This window comes from Apodemus sylvaticus, chromosome 10 (genome assembly GCF_947179515.1).
Source record: "Apodemus sylvaticus chromosome 10, mApoSyl1.1, whole genome shotgun sequence".
NCBI classification, from domain to species: Eukaryota; Metazoa; Chordata; class Mammalia; order Rodentia; family Muridae; genus Apodemus; species Apodemus sylvaticus.
Genome location: NC_067481.1, coordinates 33,295,986 through 33,322,209, shown reverse-complemented (window position 1 = coordinate 33,322,209; position 26,224 = coordinate 33,295,986). Strand labels below are relative to the sequence as shown.

General features: G+C 43.9%; 1 protein-coding gene and 1 long non-coding RNA gene across 3 annotated transcripts in view; one reads left to right on the top strand and one right to left on the bottom strand.

The window, feature by feature from the left end:
* Positions 1–21,676, top strand: part of Mmd (monocyte to macrophage differentiation associated) — a 30,384-nt gene extending 8,708 nt beyond the window's left edge. For both annotated transcript variants that reach the window (XM_052195440.1, XM_052195439.1), the window contains exons 2-7: positions 427–508; positions 2,628–2,788; positions 6,971–7,045; positions 8,537–8,638; positions 9,994–10,063; positions 19,790–21,676. In XM_052195440.1, the coding sequence (XP_052051400.1) occupies positions 427–508; positions 2,628–2,788; positions 6,971–7,045; positions 8,537–8,638; positions 9,994–10,063; positions 19,790–19,990 (691 nt within the window). In that variant the 3' untranslated portion in view covers positions 19,991–21,676. The remainder of the gene's footprint in view (positions 1–426; positions 509–2,627; positions 2,789–6,970; positions 7,046–8,536; positions 8,639–9,993; positions 10,064–19,789) is intronic.
* Positions 13,598–24,369, bottom strand: LOC127694057 (uncharacterized). The gene is made up of 4 exons (XR_007979780.1): positions 24,218–24,369; positions 15,639–15,813; positions 14,954–15,007; positions 13,598–14,178 (listed from the first exon to the last, which is right to left on the bottom strand). It is a non-coding gene; the product is annotated as an uncharacterized LOC127694057 (long non-coding RNA).
* Between the last annotated feature and the right edge of the window lie 1,855 nt (positions 24,370–26,224).

The window sequence follows — 26,224 nt, the reverse complement described above, 5'->3', positions numbered from 1 at the left end:
TGCGTACATAAAGCTTTATGTGTTCTGAGTGGGGAAGCAGAAACCTGGCAAATGTGGTGTGTACCTTTTTGTTTAATGACAGTCACAAAATTCGGGTGGGAGAAGCAGAAATCCTTTCTTCTAAGATTGAAAATCTTGGTCATGTAGCACCCCTTTAATTTGAGGGGTCCAGATGAATTTGATGTGGTTTCTGTTTGCTTTTCTCTGGCAGAGTTTATTGAGCAAACTCAAAGGCTGTTTCATCAAATAAACGAGGTGTTTGCTTTAGATTCGTTGCTGCTTGCCAAGTTGACACCTTTAAATGGCTTCAGTTTTCTCTTTTGATAACAGCAACTTTTTCTTTTAGAAGGGACTGGGTGACCCCTGCAGGCTTCCCGCAGGTCAGGTTAGAGTGTGTCTCACATGGTGGCTTTTCTGTTTCCACAGTTTCATGAACCATCGGGCCCCAGCCAATGGCCGCTACAAACCAACTTGCTACGAACATGCTGCCAATTGCTACACACACGCAGTGAGTACAGCTTTTCCGTTGCTGTCCTTCCATCTTTCCCACGCGGCTTTGGTGGGATGGAGCGACTTCTCCAGTAACTTGGGCAGTAGTTGTTGGACCTACTCAGACTGGTGACCTTAAGTACCTGAAGGTCAGTGCTGGGTTTCAGAATCTGAAAGCACAGTGTGGAGAGAGCTCTGGACACTCTGACCTGTAGCCCACACTCTCCTGGCCTTGTGTGCCTCAGGAAATCTTCATAAGAATAGTAGGAAGTAAGCACCCTAGTGAGGGGACCTTAGGAAGCTTGCTTATGGACGCTTCGAGACCTTGAATGAAGGGTCTACTTTTTCAAGACAGCTATAGGGCTTACTTGACTGGGGCAAGTCATGGCGTGTTGGAAAGGAGGGCTTGTTGTTGTTGTTGTTGTTGGTGGTGGTGGTGGTGGTGGTGGTGGTGGTGGTTTCTGTTTTGTTCTCACCCACACAGATGTCTTTGCATTTTCTTAAGTAGTTGCACATTCCCTTTATCTTTGTTTGTTTTTGTTTTGTTTGCTTTTTATTCTCCTTGAGAGTTTCATTTTGTGAGACATCTGGAGAGAAATAGTGACTGAGATATACTGAAAACCAGTAGGGGAGATGGTGAATTTGCTCCTGCAGTGATGAGGATTAGGCAAGGCTTAAGTTATAGAGGAGGTTGGGCAGGCTTTATGGTGTTCCTGTGTGCAAGGTGCACAGCCCCCCTTCAGAGGGAACATTTGTGTAGGATGCATCCAGACTCTCCTTAACATTTGTCAACACGTCGCAAGTTACAGAACAGTGCTTAAACTGAAATGAATTGAAAACTGATATATATCTCTAGGGTAATGTTTTAGAGCAGAGTGTGAGTGTGATCTTATTAAACAAATGCATATTTGGGAGAATTATAGACCCGTGAGATTTCTAAAGACAGGAAGTATATCTACCACCACCACGTCTTTAAAGAGAAAGTATTACCAGGTGTGGTGATACGTCCCCTAAATTTGAAGGCGAGTGAGGATTGTGCCAGTCTGTCTCAACACACAATACAACCACAAACAAGATAAACAGCAGATGCTTTCCCGCGACAGGAGTAAAAGGGGTGGAATCTCTAGGGGGGATTTTTTCCCCCAACAAGTAAGTTTTTCTTTATGAAAAAACCTGTTAGTACAGTTACTACTCTTGTTTTGTTCTAGACCACTGAAAACTGACAGCTGATGCTGAAATCTGGGTCTGTGGTAAAAAATGTAACATAGAAGCCAACCATGGTGGCAGGGTGCTGAAATCCCATCAGCTACGACATAGAGGAGGGGGGGGGGTCCAGAGCTCAGGATCCTTACCTGTTTAGTGGTTGAAAAGGAAAGAAATGGGAGGGAGGGAGGAAGGAGGTTGGAGTGGCAGTCAGAATTCTAAGATTCTAGTTTTCTCAAACTTCCGGCTTCAGAGATGGATTATTTGAAACGCACTATTTAAAATGATGAAGCCCCCAACCCCCTTTCTTCTGCAGGGTCTCCCAAATAAGTAAATAAGTTCAAAGGGAAAACTAGGACAAACTTAATTCTGCAGTTGATTTGGGGTGTGTGTGTTTTGTACAGTAGACTATGAACGGATTCACTCATGCGTCCTTCACTTACGTAGTGGATTGCAGACAGGATGGAGTGCTTGGGAGTCAGGACCTCTCTGGGAATGCTGGCACATGCTTGATGTCTGCATAGTTTAAATACCTCCTCTAGATCAGATTACAGAGGAGAATGGAATACTCTCTTGTTTAATGAAATTAGGATAAAGAACAAGTCTTTTGCAACAGTTGGGCAATGCTGTCTCTCTGCTTGGTTGTGCAGCCATTGGCTGACTCAGTTCCCGCAACCAGGAACACCTGCTTCCAGGGTAGCAGCTAACCTCTCCCACCTCTCGTTCAGATGATCCAAGGAAGACAAATGTTTGCTTAAAGCACGTTTTTTTTTTCCACAATTGGCAAACCTCCATCTTTTGTTTCGTTTTGTTTTGTGTTGTGTGTGGGGTTTTTTTTTTTTGTTTTGTTTTGTTTTTTTTTAAATAGCGAAAGTCTCGATCCCGCAGACGCCAGGGTGCGCCTGCTCATTTATTTCTCTTTGCCTTCGTCCCAGTTCCTCATTGTTCCAGCCATTGTGGGCAGCGCCCTCCTCCATCGGCTGTCTGATGACTGCTGGGAGAAGATAACAGCATGGATCTACGGGATGGGCCTTTGCGCCCTCTTCATCGTCTCCACAGTGTTTCACATAGTATCATGGAAGAAGAGTCACTTGAGGTACGGTGGGCGGGGCCGGTGGGCGGGGCACTTTTCATTGACTAAGCAAGTCTTTAGGTCTCAGGCTTTTGAGCTTTTGGTGGGTTGAAGAATAGTGCCTTTTCCTAACCCATAGGCCTGGAGCTACCCCTTAATTCAAGACATACTCTTCGGGGTTGGATAGAGTTTTGAAGACCTAACTGCCTTGTATGCGTCTAAGAAAGCAGTACCCTAGCTGACTTTTGGGTCTTGCAGCTAAGGTCCTGAGAGCTTTCCAGTTCTCTCCTGTACACCAGGGACACGATGGCAAAAGAGAGCCATAGCTGTGACCTAGCAAGGAGGGACATTGAACTTCTCAGCCTAGGCCTCCTGAGTTTGACCTTGAGCAATTCCGCCTCATACAAAGAGCCCCAGTTTCCTCATTATGAAAGGAATTAGTATGCTGTCGCGTGAGGTTACTGTGATGCCATATGGTGAATAAGGTGATAAATACGAAAATAATCTGAAAGGTATAAAATGTAGGACGAGGTGAGCGTGAGATCCATCCCAGTGAAGATTAACTCTGAGGTGCTTTCCAAATGGTATCAAGGTCCTTGGCCTGGTAATAAGGATGTAAAAGGGTTTACACTTGTCAGAGTTAGGCTGGAAGATGGAGCATCACTTATGTGGAAACGGGTGCTTATCAAATAAAACCTTAAATAATTAAATAGATTAAACCCTAGGGAGGAAAACAGTTCTCACAAAACCCTGGTAGTCTTGGAGCGGGGGACCACTGATGGAGAGGGGCATGGACTTTGAGCTGGGCATGGTGGCACATGCTCATAGTCCTAGCCTATGGGAAGCAGAAGCGGAAGGATCAGAAGTGTGGGGCCACCTTCAGCTCTATAAACGAGATTGTACTTCTAATCAGAGGTGTAAGAAAAGACCTTTCGGTTTCATAAATTTCAGAGCAAAAGTCATAAGCAGGATGGCACTCAGACTTATAATCCCTGTACCTGCGGGCCTGAGACATGAGGATTGTCATGCGTTTGAGGCCACCTTAGATTACAGAGTGAGTCCCAGTGAAGTGCGGAGTGAGACTCTGTTTCAACAAAACAAAGAAGCCAGAAAAAAATGTCACTAGCGAGGAGGCAGGCTTTGGGAGAGTGTCCCTCTTGTCCCCATTTTTTGCTGTATCCTTTACAGTACTGCCTGGAGCTTACATTCTGCCACCCTTTCCTACAAGGTGACAGTTCACTGGGATTAAAATGAAACCACAGCATTGAACCACCAGGGTGGTCTGAGACACACACACCGCACAGGAGATTCACCAAAGCACCTGTGCTGGCTTCCCAGGACACACAGCCTCAGGACCCAGATGCCCATCTGGGAGGAGGACACTTCATTATCTTCTTGGCATGGCCTGACGGTTGTGGTTGTCTCAGCACACTTGGCTCTGATGTCTAGATTTCAGAATCAATAAAGAGTTGTAGATGCCTACTTCAGTATTCGGGGACTCTGGCAGAGGCTGGAGATTTAATAGAATCAAGACTCTCTGAGTATTGCTAGAATCACACGCCACATGTAGATTTTTTTTCCTCAGCCTTCAATCACATGACTTTTTAAAAATTTTAATTTAATCTAATTTATTTATTCGCTTTACATCCCACTCATTGTCCCCTTCCTGGTCACCTCCTACCATAATCCTTTCCCCATCTCCCCTCCCCTTCTCTTCTGAGCGGGTGGACCCCACCTCTGGGAACCGCTCCCTACTCCTACCGCCACCCCCCACCTCCAGCCCCCAACCCCAGCAGTTCAAGTCTCTGCTAGGCTAGGTGCTTCTTCTCCCACTGAGGCCAGACAAGGCAGCCCAGCTGAACATATCCCACATGCAGGCAACAGCTTTTGGGATAGTTCTCATTCCAGTTGTTTGGGGCCCACATGAAGACCAAGCTGCACATCTGCTTCAGCTGTGCAGGGAGACCTAAGCCCAGCCCAAATCATACCATTCTTTAAATGCCTAACAAAGCCAGAATTGGAAGAGTGAAGGGAAGTCCCAGTTTCTCACTATGTGCTAGGTAGTGTCATGAGAACCTAGCCAATGTCACCCCTTTTAATGTTCTGTGTGCTCAGGTTGGCCCCCCTTTTATGAGATAGTGTGACTCTTGGAGAGGTGACTTGTGGAGCGTTTCCATCTTATGAGACAGTGGTGTTGGGAATTGCCTCTGGGGCTTCATGTTTGCCAGGCAGGTGTCCTGCCACTGAGCCACATCCCCAGACCTCTTGCTCCTTCTTACCCAAGTCTGGCTTAGGATAGTCTTGAACCCATTGTATCTCCCAGGTAATTAATATCATCTCAGCTTCGGGAGCTGGAACCACAGACCTGTGCCACAAGGTCGAGCTGGTGGCAGATCACATGTAAGACTCTAGGTTTGACTGTCTGCCCTAACAATGTCTAGAAAGCAGAATTAGAAAGCTCTCAAGCCTTGCTGGCAACCAGAATTATCTCAGAGGTTCAAAACAAGAGATTAAATTCTTCACTTTCTCCCTCCTGTTCCCTGGCTCCTTCAAAGTAGAGACCAGCGTCCGTATCCGTGAGTCTGTCGCCACCTTTATTCCCAGGTGATTCTTAGACGTGGTGGTTTGATTGGACGGTTGCTTCTTTAGACCTGTAACTAAGTGATCGTAGATAAACTGTGGCCTCTGTACCATTCTTCCACACAGATCTGATTTTTACTTACTTGTTCTCGTGACCCTGTCAGTCTGCTTGGCCAACAGCACCCAGGTAGAGTGAGGCAATGTCAAGGACCCAAGCCCCACAGAATGAGAGGGTTCGTACCCTGGAAACCAAAACTAGATTCAGAACAACACTGTGGACCTGGGCGGATGGCACCTGCCTGTAATCCCAGCACTGGAAGACACTGAGGCAGGAGGATCAGGAGTTCATGCCTAGCTCAGCTACATAGCTGACAGTCCTTTATTTATTTGTGTTTTAAACTACTATGTATGTATGTGCATCTGTGTGAATGTATGGTGTGTGTGTGTGTGTGTGTGTGTGTGTGTGTGTGTAGATCAGAAGAGGATATCAGATTCTCTGAAGCTATGCAAGCTGCCTGACATGGGTGCTGGGAACCAAATGCAAGTCCTTTGGAAGAGCACTAAGCACTGTGTAACTGCTGACCCATTTCTCCAGCCTCCTGCATTTATAATTGAAAATGACCTCAGTAAAGCACAGGCGCTTTAGTGCGTATTTTGTGAGTCAAACTCAGGCGGTCTGATTTCGTGCTTACACTTTCTGACTTTGATTTTGGATCAGTTTTAAAATGTAGTCGCCACCCTTTCACAGCAAAAATGCCATATTTTATGTATTTTATTGCTGGCCCTAAACTACCAATTTCCCCTTTTTACTACTTACTGTCTTCCCTGGCATGTTTAAAGCAAAAGCTTGTTTAAGATGTGTAAAAAAAAGAAAACAAGAATGTGAACTCAGCAAACCGAAGTCTGTAAAATGGAAGGGAGATCTGGCAGAGCTGTGGTAGAACAGGGAACTCTGGTTTGAGACCCCTTAAGGGTTGGACAACCCTTTTATATGGTCGCATATCAGATATTTACATTATGATTCATAACAGTAGCAGAAGTAACAATGAAAATAATTTTATGATTGGGGGTTACCACAACATGAAGATCTGTTATTAAAAGGGTCTTAGCATTAAGAAGGTTGAGAACCACTGTGGTATAAGGATGGGAGGGAAGTAGGGGCTGGTGAGAGATTGTGGAGGGGTGACTGACAGAATGTGTTATGTATATATATATGAAATGGTCAAAAAATGAGTTTAAAGCAAAGATTAAAGGATTTTCAGGGCACGGTAGCTGGGCCTTAGGACTGAGCTATGTACTGTGGTAAGAACGGGCGAGCGGTTCACAAATGCCTCACAGAATTTCATCTTCCAAAAGAAAAGGAAAATATCAGAAAAGACTCATATCACCTGATGGTGGTGGGGCTCTCCCATCTCATGTCCCGTTCTGTATATGACCTAAAAACGTAAAGCTTTTCCTGTGGCTTCCTGTCATTAAAAAGAAGAGCTGTGGCTTTGAAGGGTGAGCTGTGGGTGCCCTAGGGAAATGAAGCAGGCACAGTGATTGTAGCCTTGTAGAGTGGTAGCCCATACTTCCTGTCGGAAGGTTTTGACAAGTTCCCTTGCTCTCTTCCCTTCCCCACGACAGGACAGTGGAGCATTGTTTCCACATGTGTGATCGGATGGTCATCTACTTCTTCATCGCTGCTTCCTACGCCCCGTGGTAAGATAGCGTCCTTGTACCCCGGAGAAGCATCCTTGCTGTCAGAGGTCCTCACTCCTTTCCTGCCTTCCTCTCCACCGTCCCGATGGCTTCCTGCATGTACTCTGCCCTCCCACAGTGCATACCTGCACCCCCACCCCCAATTTGACTTACTTGGTTACATTACTCACGGCTTGGAAGGACTGTGTGCATGAGATTATTTTTCAAGGAGGTGCTGTGGACTTGGGTAGAGCTAGCAGTCTCCCTTTCCCCCTCCATCTTCTTCGTGTATACCTCCGATGCATTTCAGAATATGGGAAGATTGAATTTGGTGAATGGAAATTCCGTAAAATACATATGAGGAAAAGCAGGCATCCTTTAGCAATGAATACCATTTGTTTCTGCCCACTCAGTAGCCCAGTAGCTACTGGCCATCCACACAGTTCTCATTTCTGCTAACTAACTGAACTAGTTAACCACTTAAAATATCTAGTCTCCTGGGCAGCTTTCTTGGTCTTACTGCCCTTCTGACATAGATGCAGCCTCTCGTTGCTTTAAAAGCCAAAATTAAAGAAATCATAGTTTTTTTTCCTCTAGACCTAGCCTCGTTTTAAATACTTAGAACTTCCCATTGAGCCATCCACTGCTGTAGTCAATAGAAACAGCAGGCCTCTAGAATCTGGCTCATGCCGGCTCCGTCACTCAAAAGAAATGTAATTATCTGTTTGAATAAAAAATGTCCAAGGCCTCTCCAGTACCTCTCACTAAATTATAGGTCTGATTCATACACGAACAAGCATACTTAAAAGCTTTTGTGAAGCAATTTAAAGTGGGCAAATATGTTAAAAAAATTAAGTATGAACTCCGGAATCACACGTAGAGTAGGCAGTCTGTTCCTGTGTAGTTTTAGATATGTCCACAGTTAATTTGCCTTTTGGGTATATTAGTTTTATAGTTCTAGCCAACCTGAACATTTCTTTTTCATATTTGTTTTTAGTATACCAGGGCACGTGATATTGTAGTATGTTGACAGAACACGTCCCATAGCACATGTTGAAGTAGTTCTCCTGTTCTGTCTTGGCAGAGAGGTGGCTAAAGGAGACGTGTATATTAGGTGTCCGCAGCGGGTACGTGATCCTGGTTCAGGATTTTATTCTGGGTGCTTGATAAGCTTTGTCAGCGTCCTCAGTGTATAGTCAGGAATAAAACTGCCAGTAGCCTTTTCTTCACTGTGTCCCTGCTAGGGAAAGTCAGACTTGACAGGCATACTGACAGGTCTGTTTTTAGCTGGTGCTATTTTCAAATCGTGTGTAATTCTGAATATTAAAATTCCACCAACAATCTTTTTTTTTTTCTGAATGATTATTTTCACCCAGACTTACCAAAAGCTTCCTTGCTGTGTTGAAGGCCATATCTTCCAGTCACCCCGTTGTTTGCTGTTTGGTGTCACTAGGAGAGCGTACGTTCCCGATTCCTGTCATTTACACCTTTTATTGTCGTTTACATCTCTAGGTTAAATCTCCGTGAACTTGGACCCCTGGCATCTCATATGCGTTGGTTTATCTGGCTCATGGCAGCTGGAGGGACCATCTATGTATTTCTCTACCATGAAAAGTAAGAGAAAGATCACTTCCGTTTGATAGTTTTAACAGTTAACTGCCTAAATTATCCCTGTGACACAGTGCAGTTTCCTTTGTGCTGGTGTTTCACAATAGCAGAAATACATAAAAGAAAACATATTGCTTTTTAGTAAATCTTTAATGCCATTCGGAATGCACTGTTGCCAGACAGCTCAGGTAGGAAAGCATAAATGTGTCATGATGAGGTTGAAGGACAGTTTAGAGCCATGGGGACCTTTTTTTCTTATCCAGAGGCAAGCTAGTCCTATCTGTTTGACAGATGTCTTAAGTGGAAACCTGGCCTCTTCCAGTTTCCATGGTGATGGGGGGGGTAACCGATGTTAAGTGTCATAGCACAGCACTCACCTAGATAGAAATTTGGAGGGTATTTGAGGAAAAGAGCTACCCCTGGACACAGCTTTCCCCCTTACTCAGTGCTATAGTCAAAAGTGTGAGCAATAAACAAAGTGCTATTTATAAACAAAGGCATATTAGAGTGTAGCATTTGGATCCAAAGGAGACAGACCTTCAAGGTCATCATCTTCGTCTGTAGGCATAAAAATTACGAACATGAGAGCAGGAAGAAAATGAACTTTGCTATGAGATTGTCCCCATAGATAGTTAGAAGCTGCATCCATGAAGTTCACTACCATAGCTGCATACACAAGATCTGAACAAAGAGAACACCAATAACATATTGATCCTGAAGCTTATCATAGGTACCTGCCTCTTTGAATGTAACAAATGCTAAGTAATATCAAGCATATCAATCTAAAGGCATGTGCTTCTTGGTTCAGGCTTCTGGATTATTGCTCCAGATAGCATAGCAAGTAAAGACAGACCTTTCTGATAAACCAAGGTCTGCAGTCCATCCTTCCTCCACTAGGGCTAAAGTTCTCAGATAGCCTGCAGCTTAGTGGGATGAGACAAGAAATATGCATGCAAAATGAAGAGACAAACAGGCCATGCCTCCTGTGCTCTGGCTGCTGGCTACCCCTGAAGAAAGCTGTGATTCTGCCTCCCCTCACCATTTCAAGGTCCATTCAACTCTGGATGGAAGTCGTGATAGGCCAACCTGAGAAGGTGGGCCAAGGAAAAATGGTATCCTGGCCGAGAGTACAGCTAGCTCTGATAGCAAGCCTGTTCTAAGCAACCTTTTTCAGCCTGAGAGAATCTTTACCTCATTATTACTCAGTTTGGTATGTTAGGGAGAGTTTTTTGGTGGTCTCATCTCCTTTGAGTAGTTTAAAAGCTTATATTTCTCTTTCAAAATAAAGGAAAGGGAAGCGGGCGTGTGTATGGTCTAAGCAGTCCCCTGGTGCGTGTGTCTAACCATTTGTGTCCCTGCAGGTATAAAGTGGTTGAACTTTTCTTCTATCTCACGATGGGATTTTCTCCAGCCTTGGTGGTGACATCAATGGTGAGACGTGGCTTTGGAATTTTGGTTACTTCCTTTCCTAAATCCCTGATACTCTGATGTAATGGCAGGTGTGCAGTTTTCCCTTTTGGAGCTATGATCTATCCGTTAACTGTAGACTTGAGAGAGAAGCCTACATAGATAATGTGGCCTGTCACCGAGTTGCACTGGCTGCTCTCAAGGCTTGGCAACGCTGTGTATATATCAGGTTTGTTCTGTACTTTTTTTGTTTTGGATGATGGGTCTACTTCCCCCCACCCCACATACACTATCTCACCCATCTTATCTCAGAGACTCCTCTAAAAGACTAGAGGTGGCTATTTCAGGGTAATTAATGGGGCTCTTTAAGCCTGAATCTCTAGAAGAGGCTATTTGGAGATCTGTTATGGTGAAGGGAACATGAATTACTGACATAAAATCTTTACAATTAGAGGGACCTTTGATGGCTGTGATGGCCCGCCATGCGGTCCCTGCCCAGCTGAGGAGGGAAAGCTGTAAGTTTGAGCTCAGAAGACAAAGCCAAGCATCTGCCCCAGCTAACTGCTCGGTAGTTTTCAATTCCTTTTTACTTCATTTTTTTTTTCATTTGCTTTGAAATAGTATTATCTCCCTTTCTAAGAAAGGAAAGTGGCTTTTAAAAAAAAGTGAAATCTGTTATTTTACTTTTAACTTTGCTTGAGAATAACTTGGGAACTTTAGTATAAAAGTGTTACATTATCTTTAATGGATTCTTGTATGCGGTGTGTTTTAAGTTCTCTTTCCAGTTGAATTACTATGTAGAAATCCATGCGCATCTGTCACCTTGAGCCACAGCTATACCTTACAGTCTCATCCAGCCCTGCTGACCACTGACCTACTTTCTCCTGTGCCCTGTGTTCAGCACTGGCCACTGTACTAACTAAAGAACTGCGGCTTGTTTAGATTCAACTCATCTCTTTATTTTCAGTTGTCCAGAGTCAGGATTGTATCTGAGATTTCATTACTGAGTTTCTACATACAATGTGAGAATGTAGTCCTATCCCCTAGTGCTCACTTCCCACTCCCCAGAACATGCCTCCCACTCCCCAGAACATGCCTCCCACTCCCCAGAACATGCCTCCCACTCCCCAGAACATGCCTCCCACTCCCCAGAACATGCCTCCCACTCCCAGGACACGCCTCCAACTTCCCCGGGACACACCTCCCACTCCCAGGACACGCCTCCCACTCCCAGGACACACCTCCCACTCCTACTCCCACTCCTACTCCCACTCCTCGGTGCCCACCTCCCTGTCCCCAGTGCCCGCCGCCCCTCCCACTTCCCAGGACCTACTTCTTTCTCCCTAGGGCCCACCTCCCCTCCCCCTCTCCAGGACCTACCCTCCTCAGAAGAATGCCCCTTGGAGCTAAAATTTGGTTATGAGTTTTAAGGAAACATTGCTTGAGAAAATGTCAAAAATTATATTTCCTTGAGATAGGAGTTCGATGATGACTTTAATAATTACCATGCACCACTGCACAGATAAAGACATATGTCGACATCTTTGTGTGCATATACATAGATGTATACGTTTCACTTGGCAAAGGCTTGGCAAAGAAGGATGAGAAAAGGGAGGCAGGCGTGTGACTGAAGTGAGAAAAATGGGCCACGGCTATTGCATCTTTAGAGGGCAGTTCAGGACAGCCAGAGCCTAATAGCAAAGTCTACGTGGATTGGTTACTAATTATTAGAGCAGGGTTTCAAGTCAATTCCCTCTGGCTGTCATAAAAGCAGGTTTATCCAGTATTTTTACTGGCCTGAATCTGTAATCGGCCTTTTCCTAGGTGCTATAATAGCCAGTGACTAATGTTTATGAAAATGAAGCAGGGTAATTCACATACTGCTGTCACAGAACTTAGGGTCCAACAGACAGACACAGTTTCTGTTCACTAGAAGACTGCAATAAAGTTTTATAATGTCCCTGATGGCAGGGGATGGGGGGATGGGGAAATCTCAGGTTGCTATGGGAACATGAGGTTGAAGTACTAAAATAAGTGATAGGTAGGCTGATACAGAAAGACAAGAAGAAAGCAGGAGGCAGTCAGAGTGAGACAGGTGTTACCAACAGAGGCTACAGCGTGCCTGGAAGGGCACCGCCAGCTTTGGAGAGCTGCTGATAATCTGGGGATCTAGAGGGAGTCCAGATCAGAAAGATTATGTAAGAGTGAATGCTGGGCTGTGGAGCTGAGGCGTGGATCTCAGACTTCACCCTCCTGCTGCAGAGAGCTATGGGACTCGATAAGGAATTAAAGCCTCTGGCTTTTCAAGCATCAAGCACAGATAGTGCGGAGCGTGATGCTTCGAGGAAGAGAAACCAGAAGCTGACGCTGGGTTTCACCGCCTCCCCCATTGTTTTCCTGTAGACTTTCCAAATAGCAAATAAAAGAGAGCACAGAGAACAGCTGTCTTCCTAGAAATCAGACAGGGCACAGTTGGTGGGGCAGGGACCCGGGGAGGAGACCGACCTCCAGGAATCTACAAAGGAATATGCTTGGCCAAGCATCAAGCTGGATTTGTGCAGGGCAAAATTCTGGAAGCCCTCGCTGAGAATAACCGTTTAAAGGTGAGGAGCCAAACAGTGATTCCAGAGGCACTGAATTCAGGGCAAGAGTGAAGCCCATCATCCCAAGTGGTAAAACCACGTCAGATATCAAACATCTCTGGCATTCGGGTGGCCAGGTTACCTTAGGACAGAGTTCCTCTGCCCCTGTGTCTTAATTGCTTTTTATCACTGTAACAGAAAAAAAAAAGTTCAAAAAGCAAACAAAATAAAAACTACAACAAAACACAAAAAAGAAAAGGAGGAAAGATTTATCCTGCCTCATAGTGTTGGCGGCTTTAGCCTGTAGTTACTTGACTATTAGCTGTGAGCTCTTGCATGGGGAGGCACACTGTGGAGGGAGCACATGGTGAGGCAGGGTGGAGCACCTCACAGCAGACAGATAGCTAAGGAGTCAGGACAAGTTAAGCCCTTGAGAGGCATGCTCTGACCAACCAGCTTCCTCCCAGAAGGCCCCGCCTGCGAATAGGTCAGCATACAAAATCTTCTGATTAAAATAGACAGCATGCCTAGACAATAAAGCAATCTTTGGTACTAAAGAATTAGAACTGTTCCACAAAAAGATAGAGATGTTCCAAATGTTTAAAGATTAAATGCACGCTTCTATATAAACACTTGTGTCTTTGAAGTGACTCGTAATGAATACGCAGCCTGACAATTTGTGGGCTGCAGCCCAAGCGGGGTTGGGAAAGAGGTGCGGTGCTTTAGATGCCTCTGTGAGACTGCAGGTTGCTTTTATGAATCATCCTGACTAGGCCATGGTACCTAGATGTTTGTCCACGAACAGCCTGACTGTTGTGAAGGTATTTCTTGAGTAATGTGAGCTTTCCATTTAGTAGACCCAGTGCATATTCCCTGTAGTGTGGGTGGGCCCCAACCTGAGGCCTTAAAATAAAAGGACAGAGGCCTTCCTAGCAAGGATCCTCCCCTACCTTTGGGTGTCAGCTGCAGTAGCAACATTACCTGGACCACTGTCTGCCAGCCCCCTGCAGAATTCAGGCTTGCGGCTCTTTAATTACGCAAGTCACACACACACACACACACACCTGTTCTGCATGCAGATATGCACATCCATCTTACTGACTCTGCACCTAGTCTCTCACCTTGCACAAGGTCGTCTGGAACCCTGACTAGAATGATAAGAGCATGAAGAAAGAACAAACACACACACAGAAAATCTGGGATCAGCTAAGGTATTCTCATTCTGATGGTGGGACACCAAAGATGCAACCTAAAACCTGAGGGAGTTCATCATGTACAAGCCTGGGTAGGGAGGCATTAGCTAACCTTTGGGGGTTTCATAGGGGAGAAGTCTCAGAGTCCAGTCATCTGTAAGGGCGATGCTGCAGGTGCTGGCTTTTGCACACTCCTGTAGGTCAGGTGTTGGTGAACACTAATATTTGGACCACGGGGGTGCTTGGCCATCTCTTGCTTCTGAGGCACTGGCGTCCCTACCTGCCTGTGCCTGTGGGAGTTACACATTCACTCCAACTTCCTCAGCTTCCACAGCTCCATTTCTTCAAAGAACTCTGAGTAACACTGTTAAAAAGAAGGAAGTTTTAAAATTAGTGATGTGAACATCTATCTAAGTGAGGTAACCCAATCACAAAAGAATACACATGGGATGCAGTCACTGATAAGTGGATATTAACCAGCCCAGAAGCTCTGAATACCCAAGACACAAGAAGCATAACAAATGACTCCCATGAAGAAGTAAGGAGAGGGCCCTGATCCTGGAAAGGCCTGATCCAGCATTGTAGGAGAGTACCAGGACAGAGAAAAAGGAGGGAGGTGATTGGAGAATGGGTGGAGAGAAGGCTTATGGGATGTATGGAGGGGGGGGGGGCGACTGGGAAAGGGGAAAGCTTTTTGGAATGTAAACAAAGAATTTAGAAAAAAAAAAGAAAGATGGGAAGAATAAGTAAAGCCTATGGTAACTAACATTATAGCAATAATGATGATGATGATGATGATGATGTATAGCAATGATGATGATGATAATAATAATTAATAATAATAATAATTATTATTATTATTAGAGGACCGTGGATATGGCTTAGTGATGTAGACTTCACAGCACATGTATGAGGTGGTGGGTTCAATCCCTGGTATTGAAAATAATAGACAGACAGATACACACAGAGACACACACACAGGGAGGGAGGGAGGGAGGGAGGGAGAGAGAGAGAGAGAACACAAACTCAACAACTAGAGAAAAATCCATGAAACCAAAAACTATTTCTTTGAAAAAGGTCCCAGTCATACATTATAGCAAATTTTATACTTAGGGTCAGAGTAATAATACTTCACAGACTTTCACAAGTAGAGTGGAGCTTGGTGAGGTGGGCCATGCTTGCATTTCCAGTACCTGGGAGGTGGAGGAAGGAAGATCAAGAGTTCAAAGCGAGCCTAGGCTACCTGAGAACAATAAATTAATTAATGAATGAAACAAACAGAACTGGATTGGAAGAAACACTTTCTAGTTCATTGTATAAAGCCACGATTACTCTGAGAATCAAATGCACATTGCAGGAACACTACAAACCAGTACTCTTGAAGCAGAAAAGGCTCCACCAGAATATCAGCAATTTAGTTTCATGAAGATGCAAAAGAATCATAATCAGGTTAGGTTTTCCTGAAGCCAGTTCCTGGAGCCATTGGTACATCACTTAGAAATCAGTCATTGAGATTTGCTACCTTGTGAGACTCAATGAGAAAGAGTGGTTCTCTCAAATGATGAAGGAACCGCTTTGACAAGGTTCAGTATTCAGCCATCATTTAAAAGTCTCAACAAACTTAGAAACTTTACAGATTTGATAAAAGACAATTAAGGAAACACTACCAGCAAATACCGTATTTTTTGGTGAAAGACAGTGTTGGTAACAATGCAATAATGTATGTCCTCACAACTTCTAGTCAACATGTAACTGACGTACTAGGGATTCAGTAAGAGATAAGAGAAACAAAAGCAAGCCTGTGGAAAAGAACAGGAAACGTACTTTTTATCTTTGGATGATTTTCATCATTGGATAGAAGCCGGGATCTACAGAAAAGTTCTAGACGTCAAGGATGAGTTTAGCAGCACAGTTGGCTACAATGTTAAAAGAAGTAGCGACATCCTTCCTCAGGAGACCTCACACCTGTTTGTGCCACTGGCCTGTCTCTGGTTGATCCCTAAGGAGTAGAGGCATATTGTGAGTACTCAACACCAGCATCAGTGGGATGTGCAAAATAGTCATCACTGCACTTCAGGGTGTGGGGAGAAGACATGTTTGTGTGGAGATAAAGAAAGCAGACACCAAGAACACTGGAAAACCAGGGTGGATGGGGTGGGACACATGTTACTGTTATGCAGAATTCAGGCCAATATAACATCCCAGACGGGTTCCTCGTCTGGGAGAAGGATGGAGAATACAACCAGATTCTTCTGGCCAATGGTCCAGACCACTAGTTCTGTGAGGACCTAGGATGACTGAAGAAGATTGGAGCCCACAGAGGGCTGTGCCCTGTCTGTTGGGACTGTACCATGGGTACGTCCAGGAGTCTATAGATTATTTATTAACATTATTTATGTTGATAACTATTTGATTTGGGAAGCAGTGGCATTTATATATAAACAAGTCAATGGAAGAAGAGAAATGTTTTGAAGAAAAAGGTTAAGAACATTTGAATGTCAGTTTCACGTCATGCAGAAACTCCATATGAAGCAAGAAACTTAAGATTTCTTGGAAACACAAACACCAGGAAACCTGAAACATCGGTCACTGCAATGGTTTTGGATAGGAACAGGTTTTGGGAGCCACAGAAATAAAGACTGAGAGAAGAAAAAGTAAATTGGGGGAAGCCTCAAAATTAAAGCTTTTGCTTCTCTGAAGAAAATGGACTGGCAGCCACAGTCCTGCAGGAAATACTTACTGGGTCTGTGATAAAGGGCATGCACCCTAAAAGTAGCCACCTGGTAAATATATGCTCCATCTAGGGTCCTCCAAATCAGTCCTAAATCCATTTAAAGAGGGATACAAAGTTTTGACAAAAACTTGCAAAGAAAAAGAAACTCATAACCCTTTGAAAACATGTGGATATAATTAGTGGTCAAGAAAATGGAAATTAGGACCCCAGCCCCAGCCAGCTGCCACAGCATACCGGAAAAAGCAGTTATGATTGGAGGCCTGCACTAGGGTGGGTCCCACCAGCGTGTGATGTATAAAATTATAGAGCCTGCCTCCAAAAGTTTAGTTTTTACATTTTTAGTTTCTAATAAAAATTAAGCGTGCATTTATTCTGGGACTTACTGGTTTACTTTAATAGAAATGGAGACATATATCACAAAAAGACTCATAAAGTTAAAATTGGTCCTAGTCATAGCTGTTCTCATAATAGCAAGAACTAATAAACTGTGTTAAATGAAGGAACTACTAAACAAAATAACAGCAAAAACAAAAACCTAAAACAAACAAGCAAACAAAAGGAAAAGAGAATTGAAAATATGTACCTGGATTTATGTGACTCTCAGAAAAGAAGCAGTATAATTTCATTTATCTGAAGTTCTAGAGTGGGTGGTCCTGTGTGTGGTGGTAGTGTTAAGAAAAGTGCGTTCCTTGTTGGCTGGAGGGGTCCAGAATTGATTGGGACTGAGATGCCAAAGAACATTACAGAAGCATTTGGATGGATGTTGTTAGCATTTCTTTTAGGCTCCTCCCCACAGTTACCTGGCAACAGCCAGGCATGCCTGAATCACTATAAAAGGGGATGCCTGTCCCTTCCTCACTCTCTTGCTCTCTTCCTCTCTTCCCTCTCTGTCCCTTTTCTCCCTACTCCCTTCCCCCCTCTCCACATGCTCACGGTCTCCCTCCCTCCCTCCCTGTTCCCTTCTGCCTTTCTGTCTCTACCACCCCTTCAACTCCTCTCCCCATGTCCTAAATAACCTCTCTTCTGTACTATACCCTTGTATGTCTGGTACCTCAGGGGGAAGGGATACCTTAGCGTTGTCCCACAAAGCACCCCGTACTTTGTAGAAGCATACTGAGCCTCTACCAGACATTTCCCTGGCTTCCCTTTCTTTTTCTTTTTTTCATATAAAACACAACAGATATAATAAGTGTAATCAAGCTCACCCTGTTCCACGTTTCATTCTCGGCTGTATACCTCACAAAATTAATCACACAAACTCCTGTTTTGGAAAACGCCTATTTCCCCAGTGCCAAATGAAAGTTTATATATCAGAACACTTTAGTTCAGGTCCCAATTTGGACATTAGGAAATACCCTGGCCTTGAGAAAAGTACCTAACTTCTCCGTTCTCGTTAGTCAATGCTGTTGATAACGAATGGTACCCAAGTTAGGGTCAAGAAGATTAACTAGATAAATACACATAAGTGCTTCATAGCGCCTGCCAGGTAGTACTGCAACCTCATGAGTGAAACAAACAAACAAACAAAAAAACAAACAAAAACAAACAAAAACCCCAAAAACCTGGCTTGCTTTTGAGTTAAGTCCATCCCTGTCTTTGAAAGTCTGACTAGGTAGAAGTGTTTGAGGAACTATCTCTTTACAGATTGTGTTTAAAAAACGATTGGTGTGTGTTTTTTGGTCTCTAGCTTATTTGGACAAAAGATTGGAGTCTATCAAAACCAACCCAGAAACCAGATCACTCTGAGGACAGTGCCCAGCCACAAGACTCTGTCCGGCTGCCTCTCTTAGCCTCCGGCCTTCCAAATAAGGAGGTGCTGTTACCCAAGTAACACTTCCACTTGGGGCTCCTCCTCCCCCTAAGACTCTGTGGCAACCTTTGTCCGTCTGGAACAGTGTTCCTAACGCACCTCCAAGAGTGATCCCTGTCGGTAGCCCTGTAACCTGTAGGAAGCAATACAAGTATATGATTAATTGGCTTGAGTCAACAGCATTGACTAATGAGAAATGGAGAGATTAGGTACTTTTCTCAAGGCCAGGGTGTTTCCTAATGTCAGAATTGGGACCTGAACTAATCGGCTTGGTTTTTTTTTTTTTTTTTTTTTTTTTAAATTTTTTTTTTTAAACATTTTAGTTAATGTCTAGCTGAATGTCTCTCATCTTACCAGGAAAAGAAAATCTGGCCTGGGTCATTTTGAGTTGCGTCTTTCCTAATATTTTAACCCTACAAACCCCTGAACTTCATGGGTATGTTGGAAATAGGATTGATGATCACACTGGGCCCCATGTCCTCCCAGCAGCCTTCAGCACCCTCTTAATTGCTTCTGGCTAGGGCCCATGGGCTCCTTCCTAGCAGGTGACTGACTCCTGCTTTTGCCTGACTGGGCCACTAGGGCCATTGGGCCACATGGACTTGCCCCAAGGCTGCTGGCATTAGCACCCAGCTGGCTACATTCTCTGTCTCTTCTAAGAGCTAGCCACCTTCTGGCTTGGCTTCTGCTTCTCCTCAGGGCACCTCCTTCCTCTGCAGCACCACCTCCCTTAAATCCTCATGCATTCAAGTCTCTTTAGAGTTTCCTCTTGTAGATGGGTCTTTGAATCTCTCAAGACAGCCTTAAAATGTCTTGCTTTTGACTTGAAACATATAAGACTTAGTTTTAACACCCAGAAGTATGGGACAAATTAAGAAATCCCTAAGACTGTGTGACGTGTCCTTTGTCAGCAGTAAAGATGCCCTAAATTCATACATGCTGCAAAGATCCAGGAGGAAAAACAAAAACAATCAGTACAGGGGGTGTGAGAGAGGTCAAAGGCATACGACAAGCCTGGCAAAGATATAAATTATAAACCAGTTTCTTGGGCCTGCCACATGTAGAAGGAAGCTTCCAAAGGGTAATCTGGGAAAGGAGGGTCATGCAGCCTTTGCAGGTACATCACGGCTGAGCGTGATTACAACCTGCTTAGGCACAGTTAAATGAGCAGAATCACCACTTCGTCCTGTGGAGCCTCTAATGTGCCCAGTGGTCAGATCCAAGCCTGCAGACCCAGAGCAGGGCGGGCAAGCGGGTGGGTGAGGCATTGTACAGTTGCTTTATGTCTACGGATAAAGCGTGTTGTTCACTCTGTGCTTTTTAGTGTGCAAAAAACCAGCTTTAGGGACAAGGACAGTAAGTAACTCTTACCTTGTCACATCAGAGTAACATCAGATCTCCCCCCTTCCCCCCCCCCACCTCTGTTGACAGAATAACACTGACGGACTTCAAGAGCTTGCCTGTGGGGGCCTGATTTACTGCTTGGGAGTTGTGTTCTTCAAGAGCGACGGCATCATCCCCTTCGCCCATGCCATCTGGCACCTGTTTGTGGCCACAGCAGCTGCCGTACACTACTATGCCATTTGGAAGTACCTGTACCGAAGTCCCACAGACTTTATTCGGCATTTGTGACCAGTCTGTGCTAGGTTTTCAGATCAGTATTATCGTGATTGAGGCACTTGAGTGGGGTAGGAGCTGAATGTCGCACACAGAAGAAGATGAGCAACTTGCACTGACTTCGTTTAATTTTTTTTTTTTAATATAATTACTGTGAAAGTATAAAAGCTGTGCCTTGGAGTTTTCCTCTTCACAGGCAACAGAGAAGGTAGTGAATCAATTCTTCATTCCATTCCACTATCATGAAGGACTCGGGAGAGACATGGCCAACTGATGTTTACAAACCAGAATTTTGTAGTTTTGTTTTACAGATTTTAACTACGATGATTTTTTTCTAAATTCGTAAGTCAGGTTGTCCAAGTCAGTGCAATAACACGACTTTTTAAGAAAAACAAAAGTTGTTTCTATCACGTTTCCCGTTCACTGTGTAAAAGAATCATGGAAACTTAACACTACTTTTTACCATGTTTCATTTGACATAACATGGTTATCTTTTAAAAGGAAGCTTTGGTTCTTTTGTAAATTTTTAAAGAAGCTACTCCATCGAAGCGCACCCCCATGGTTCCTCATTCACGCGAAGTTTTGCAGCAAGCGGTCAACATTCCACAAACAGACATTATACCTCTTCTGACAGTTTTATTAAGTATGGAGAACTTGCCAATTTTTTAAGAAAAACTGCAGTTTTTTCCAAACTTTTCTGCCAATCTCTGACCCCTGAATTCAGTGATGCTTTGGGCTGACATCCTTGACCTGGTATGGGCCCCCAGGGGTAAGACAGTGTTTTGATACCATCCACTTTTTCAGAAGACATAACTTTGCTGTATGCCTTTGCCATGTATTCTCCAGGGTCTCTCTCCACAGTGGAGGTGGATCCTGTGCGGATTATGATAGTATTGTTGGGTTGCCCATCTGCTGGACACTTCTCATGAGCTTTCTGAATTATGGTGAATTGAATCGCCACTTTGGTGCCCAACGGTTCAAGTCACTGTGGTTAAGCCAGTTAGCTTTATTGTATCAGTTTGATATCCATTTTAATCGTGGAACTAGACACACAAACTCACATTTCTGCCTTTTCCTCTGCATTTCTCAATATACTATGTTTTTTTCACACCATACATAAAACATTGATTGATAGCTCATGTCAGTAGCCTATGGTTTTCATGCTGACTCAGTGGAGTGATATTTATATATTAATTTTTAGTTTCCTCTCGATGTCTTATATTAAGATTGCTGTATTAGTTGCTTTGTTGGTTAATCTTTCTTGGTGTTTAAGAGAAATGAAGTCACCTTACCTTTAGATCAGATATTAATATAGCCTGTTTGTCTAGAACTAGGCTTGCCCAATCAAACTGTCAGATTAAAGATAATGCTTTATTAATGGGAATACTGTACAGCTGTAAGTTTAAAAGAAAGTTTATTTTGTATGCATGTTCGGCTCTGATTTTGGTAAATTGTAAAGGAAGAACCGAAGAACTGGCTGCTGGGGATTTCTTCAGTAGTCAAGCGTACCCAAGGATAACACCTCTAGATGCATGATTCTGAACACTTAGGTGCCTGTTATTTTACTGTGTATATTTTACTTTAAATATATTAACTTTTTGTGGATTCATTTAAAGTCTGCTCATGCAACACTGTCAAAACCACTAAACTGTATGTAAGAACTTGTGCTGTAGATTAGAATAAAGTTGTTATTTGGGTTGACTAATTGTCTGGAGCATATGGATGAAAATGATACTAGGTATTTGTGAGCTTGCATGAGTCACACTTTTGTAATTTGTGTAGTAGTCTTCCAAAAATCTAATCTGCCTTGTAAATACTGACTTGCCAGAGCCAACTCAGGCTTCATTCAGCACCTTACCAGTTTCCTGGTTGCAGAGAGCATTGATGTGACATGTAATCTCAGCTCCGTTTGGAAACTGGGCCAGAAGGGTTTCAGTGAGTTTGAGACTAATGTGGTCTATACAATAAGTTTGAGTCCAGTCCCAACTAACTAGGGAGAGATTCTATCAGATAGATAGATGATAGATAGATAGATAGATAGATAGATAGATAGATAGATAGATGATAGATAGATAGACAGACAGATGATAGACATGATAGATAGATAGATAGATAGATAGATAGATAGATAGATAGATAGATAGAGATGGATGGATGGATGGATGGATGGATGGATAGATGGATGATAGAAGAATCTGATTGTGTGTGTGTGTGTGTGTGTGTGTGTGTGTAACCAAATGACAGTAGTCACTTTTAAAAGGCCAAGCCCCATAGGGAGAGATTCTATTAGATAGATAGATGATAGATAGTTAGATAGATAGATAGATAGATAGATAGACAGATGATAGATAGATAGACAGACAGATGATAGATGATAGATAGATAGAGAGAGATAGATAGATAGATAGATAGATAGATAGAGATGAGATGGATGGATGGATGGATGGATAGATGGATGATAGAAGAATCTGATTGTGTGTGTGTGTGTGTAACCAAATGACAGTAGTCACTTTTAAAAGGCCAAGCCCCACAGCTTGAAGAGATCACTCCATGCCTCCCTGCATCTCTCTCAGATAAAGAAGAAACTGTCCGTGCCGTGGTCTAAGTGTAGCCCCCCGATTTAGGATTCCAGGCAGCACCTGGCTCCTCCAGGCTCTTTGGCACGTATGCTATTGAACTAAATCACTTGATGTGAAACTTCCCCTTAAAGGTCATAAAAAGTCCAGTTTTCCTTTGTTCGGAGATTGGTCTAGAGACTTCACTGGGGATTTGTTCAAGGAGGTGCTCTGAAGATTGCTGTCTGAAGAGGCTCTTCTGGCCTTCTCCCATTTGCCCTCTCACGGCAGTACAGTCCTGAGTGCTCCCTCTCTCTGTCTCTCTAGATCTCATTTTCAGTTGCAAATGAAGCTCCTCTCCAGGTTTATAGGGAAGCTGGGCCTTTCCTCTAAGACCCCCTTTCACTGTTCACTCTTCAGCATATGCATATGTGTGTGCATACACACACGTATACATACACACACACACACACACACACACACACACACACACACATTCACAGAGATCCATCTGCCTTTCTGTGAATCCTCTGTGCTGGGATTAAAGGTGTGCACCACCACCACCCAGCCTTCCTCAGTATATTATAACATCTTCAGTGCCATGTTCCTCCTTTCCTCTCAAGGTCTGAAAAATATATATGTTTTTAGATATGTCTTTACCTAGCAGAACTTTTGCTTATCTTATGTAATCCATTGTGGGATTCAGATTAAACGCTTCCATATGCCCAATAACTAGGTTATAGTTAATACTATAACCCTGACCATGACTTCAGTATTAGATATAACTCATTCTTGACTTTTTTCTGATGTTGGGGATTGAACTTCATACCGACATGCTGGACAAGCGTTTCACCTCTGAGCTGCTCCCTTGACCCCTCTCTGCATTTTGGGCAGTAAGAGAGATGACTACTTCCTTCTAAATGAGGTCTGCCCAGCTCCCCAGCCCCACTTGTGCTGTGAGCCACTGCCTTAAAGTAGTCAGCAAAATCAAAGAACAGAACATTCGCCGAGCACGGACTATGGCGATGAGCCCTAGTAAGGACCAAAACAACCCTTCCATGGAACTTTGAAGTCTTATTTCCAGGAATCCTGTCCTCTGTCTCCAGGATTCTATCACGTATTTCTAGCGTGCCTGCCCACCTGGTGATGCCCCCTGAATGTCTCCCATCAACACTGTCTTTAAAGACTGGGGCTTTCAAATGAACACCCACCAGTCAGTCCATCCACCCTCGGTTTCTCTCGCCAACCCTTCCCTACAACCAGTCTTCAAGGCTGGTAATCTATACCGTCTTCATCCCTCCACAATGGGGCTCCTTCCCTCTCTCCCCAACTGCAAGGCTCTAGCAACCCCTCCGAGCCCTGAGGCCACCTGCTCTTCTGTATCTCTGCTGATGCTGAAGCTTCTTTGACCAAACTCAGCCTCCACCCTGCCTCCAGCATCCTTTTCCCAAAATAAGACCTGTGCATGAGTGTTGTGCTTCAGAATTTCCATTGCTGGGTCCATAGATTCCTGCTCAGTGACTGACTGAACTCTTCTCTCAAAGACTCTGTCTGATCTTGCCTCTCTTAAGGAAGTCCATGACAGCCCACAGCCCCGCAGCTGGTGACGTTGACAGCCTCACAACCCAATGCCTGTGCCCACTTGCTGCTTTTGTGTCTGCAGCAGCTGGGGGTGGGTTGAGCTTACCGAAACCCTGCATACCCGGCAGCATGCTCATTTCCACCTGCATTAAGGACACAGGCGCCTCGCCGTGGACACAGGTGCCTGGCATGGTTAGAAGTCCTTCTGTTCAACACACCAGCTTTGACATCTCTCCACAGCCTGTCACATACTGATGGTGTTTGCTATCTCCTGGTCTCTTGCCCTGAGAAGGAAGTCTGTCAAAAGAGAAGTGAGTCTCAACTTCCTCTGTCTCACCTTCTAGTATTGCACTGGGCTCAAGGTGAGAGTTGGTTGGGTGAAAGAGAGTTCCCAGGAGATGAAGAGGATATTATTTAGATTTCAGAGGTAGGTATCTGTGGACTGGTTGGAACCTGACTTTGAGTTTCAGAAAGTTTGTATAAGCCACAAGGAAGTTGGGGAATTGGAATGTAAACATTAGACACGATCCTAAATAAAGAAAAGCAACACTTGTTTATCGATGCTTTCATAAAACCCAGCAACAGTTTACGAGCTTGGGAAATGCTTCCTGCCGTCCTTATTTCCCTGTGGTCCTTCCTTCTTTTCTGACTTAATAATAAAATGAACAGAATCAGCGCTTGGCTCTGCATCCCTGGAGCCTTAATGCAGATCATTCTAAAAAGCAAGTAACTCTAAAATACTCATCCCCACATCATGCAAGTGTACGGCTTTTGAAAAAGTATAGAAAAACAATTAAATCCCTGAGTTTACTCATTTGAATACACCTTCATATAATTCTAATCAGTCTTCTTTCCCCATATTTATAGGATTTGGCTTTTGTTTTATGCAGATGTCTATCCCATATATAAAAATTGCAGGGGCTGGAGAGATGGCTCAGTGTTTAAGAGCACAGATGGCTCTTGCAGAGCCCTATAACTCCAGCTCCAGGGCAGCCCAATGCCTAGGTCTCGGCAGGCACCTTCATCCATGGGCCACAGACACGGATGCACATATACAGAATTAAACATTGTAATAAAACAAATCATTTAAAAGCGCTTATATGGCACTGCATTTTCCACCCTGCCTTGCCATACAAGTTTAAAAGTATTATATATATAGCTCTCAGCTGGTAAGATAGCTCAGCCAGTGATGGCATTTGCTGCCAAGCCTGGCCACCTGAGGTCCATTGCTAAGACCTACACAACTCCAGTAGAAAACCAGTTCCCAAAAGTTCTCCTCTGACTGTGTGTGTGTGTGTGTGTTTTAGCACATGTTCAACACACATGCACACACACACATACACACTAAACGTTTAACATCATTTAGTAGGCAGAATATTCTTTTTTTGGTGCCATGCTGTGATTATAAGCAGAGATCTCACGCACGCTGAGCAACAGAGCCAGAATTTTCAGTGGCTCTACCATTTTTCCAGAAGTAAAAATTTTGCTAGCTTCAGAATTTTTAGGTTTCCTTTTCAATTTTTTATTATTATAAACAGTGATGCAAGGAACCTAAAGCTCTGCTCGTATTTCTGATTTGAGTATAAAGGCAATAAGCAACTATGTTCATTTTCTGTGTGTGAGGGTGTAGTTGGCATGTATGTCTGTGCACCACATTTGTACAGTGCCTAGGGAGGCCAGAAGAGTGTTAGATTCTCCTGGAGGAAAAGTTTGGACAGCCACGATATGGGTGCTGGGAATCGAACCTGGGTCCTCTGAAAGAGCGACCAGTGCTTTTATCCACTGAATCATCTCTCCAGTCTCTCCATGTTTGTTATATGGCAGGTACTGTTCTGTTTTACCTTAGCTATTCCATTCAGTCAATTAAAAGTTGTTAGATAGTTTATCTTGTCCCCATTTTACACAGAAGGAAGTAAATACGGGGCGTAAGTATTTGCCCTGAGTAAGGGTGATGCCTGAGAGCCAGGAAGCCTAGAGTCAGTTTAACTTCTAGGTCAACGTTTCACTGATGGGCTTGCCAACAGGAAGATATTTTAGAGATATGGTTTGTTTTCTATCTCCTCGTGTGTGTGTGTGTGTGTGTGTGTGTGTGGTGTCTTTGGGTCACAGCTCC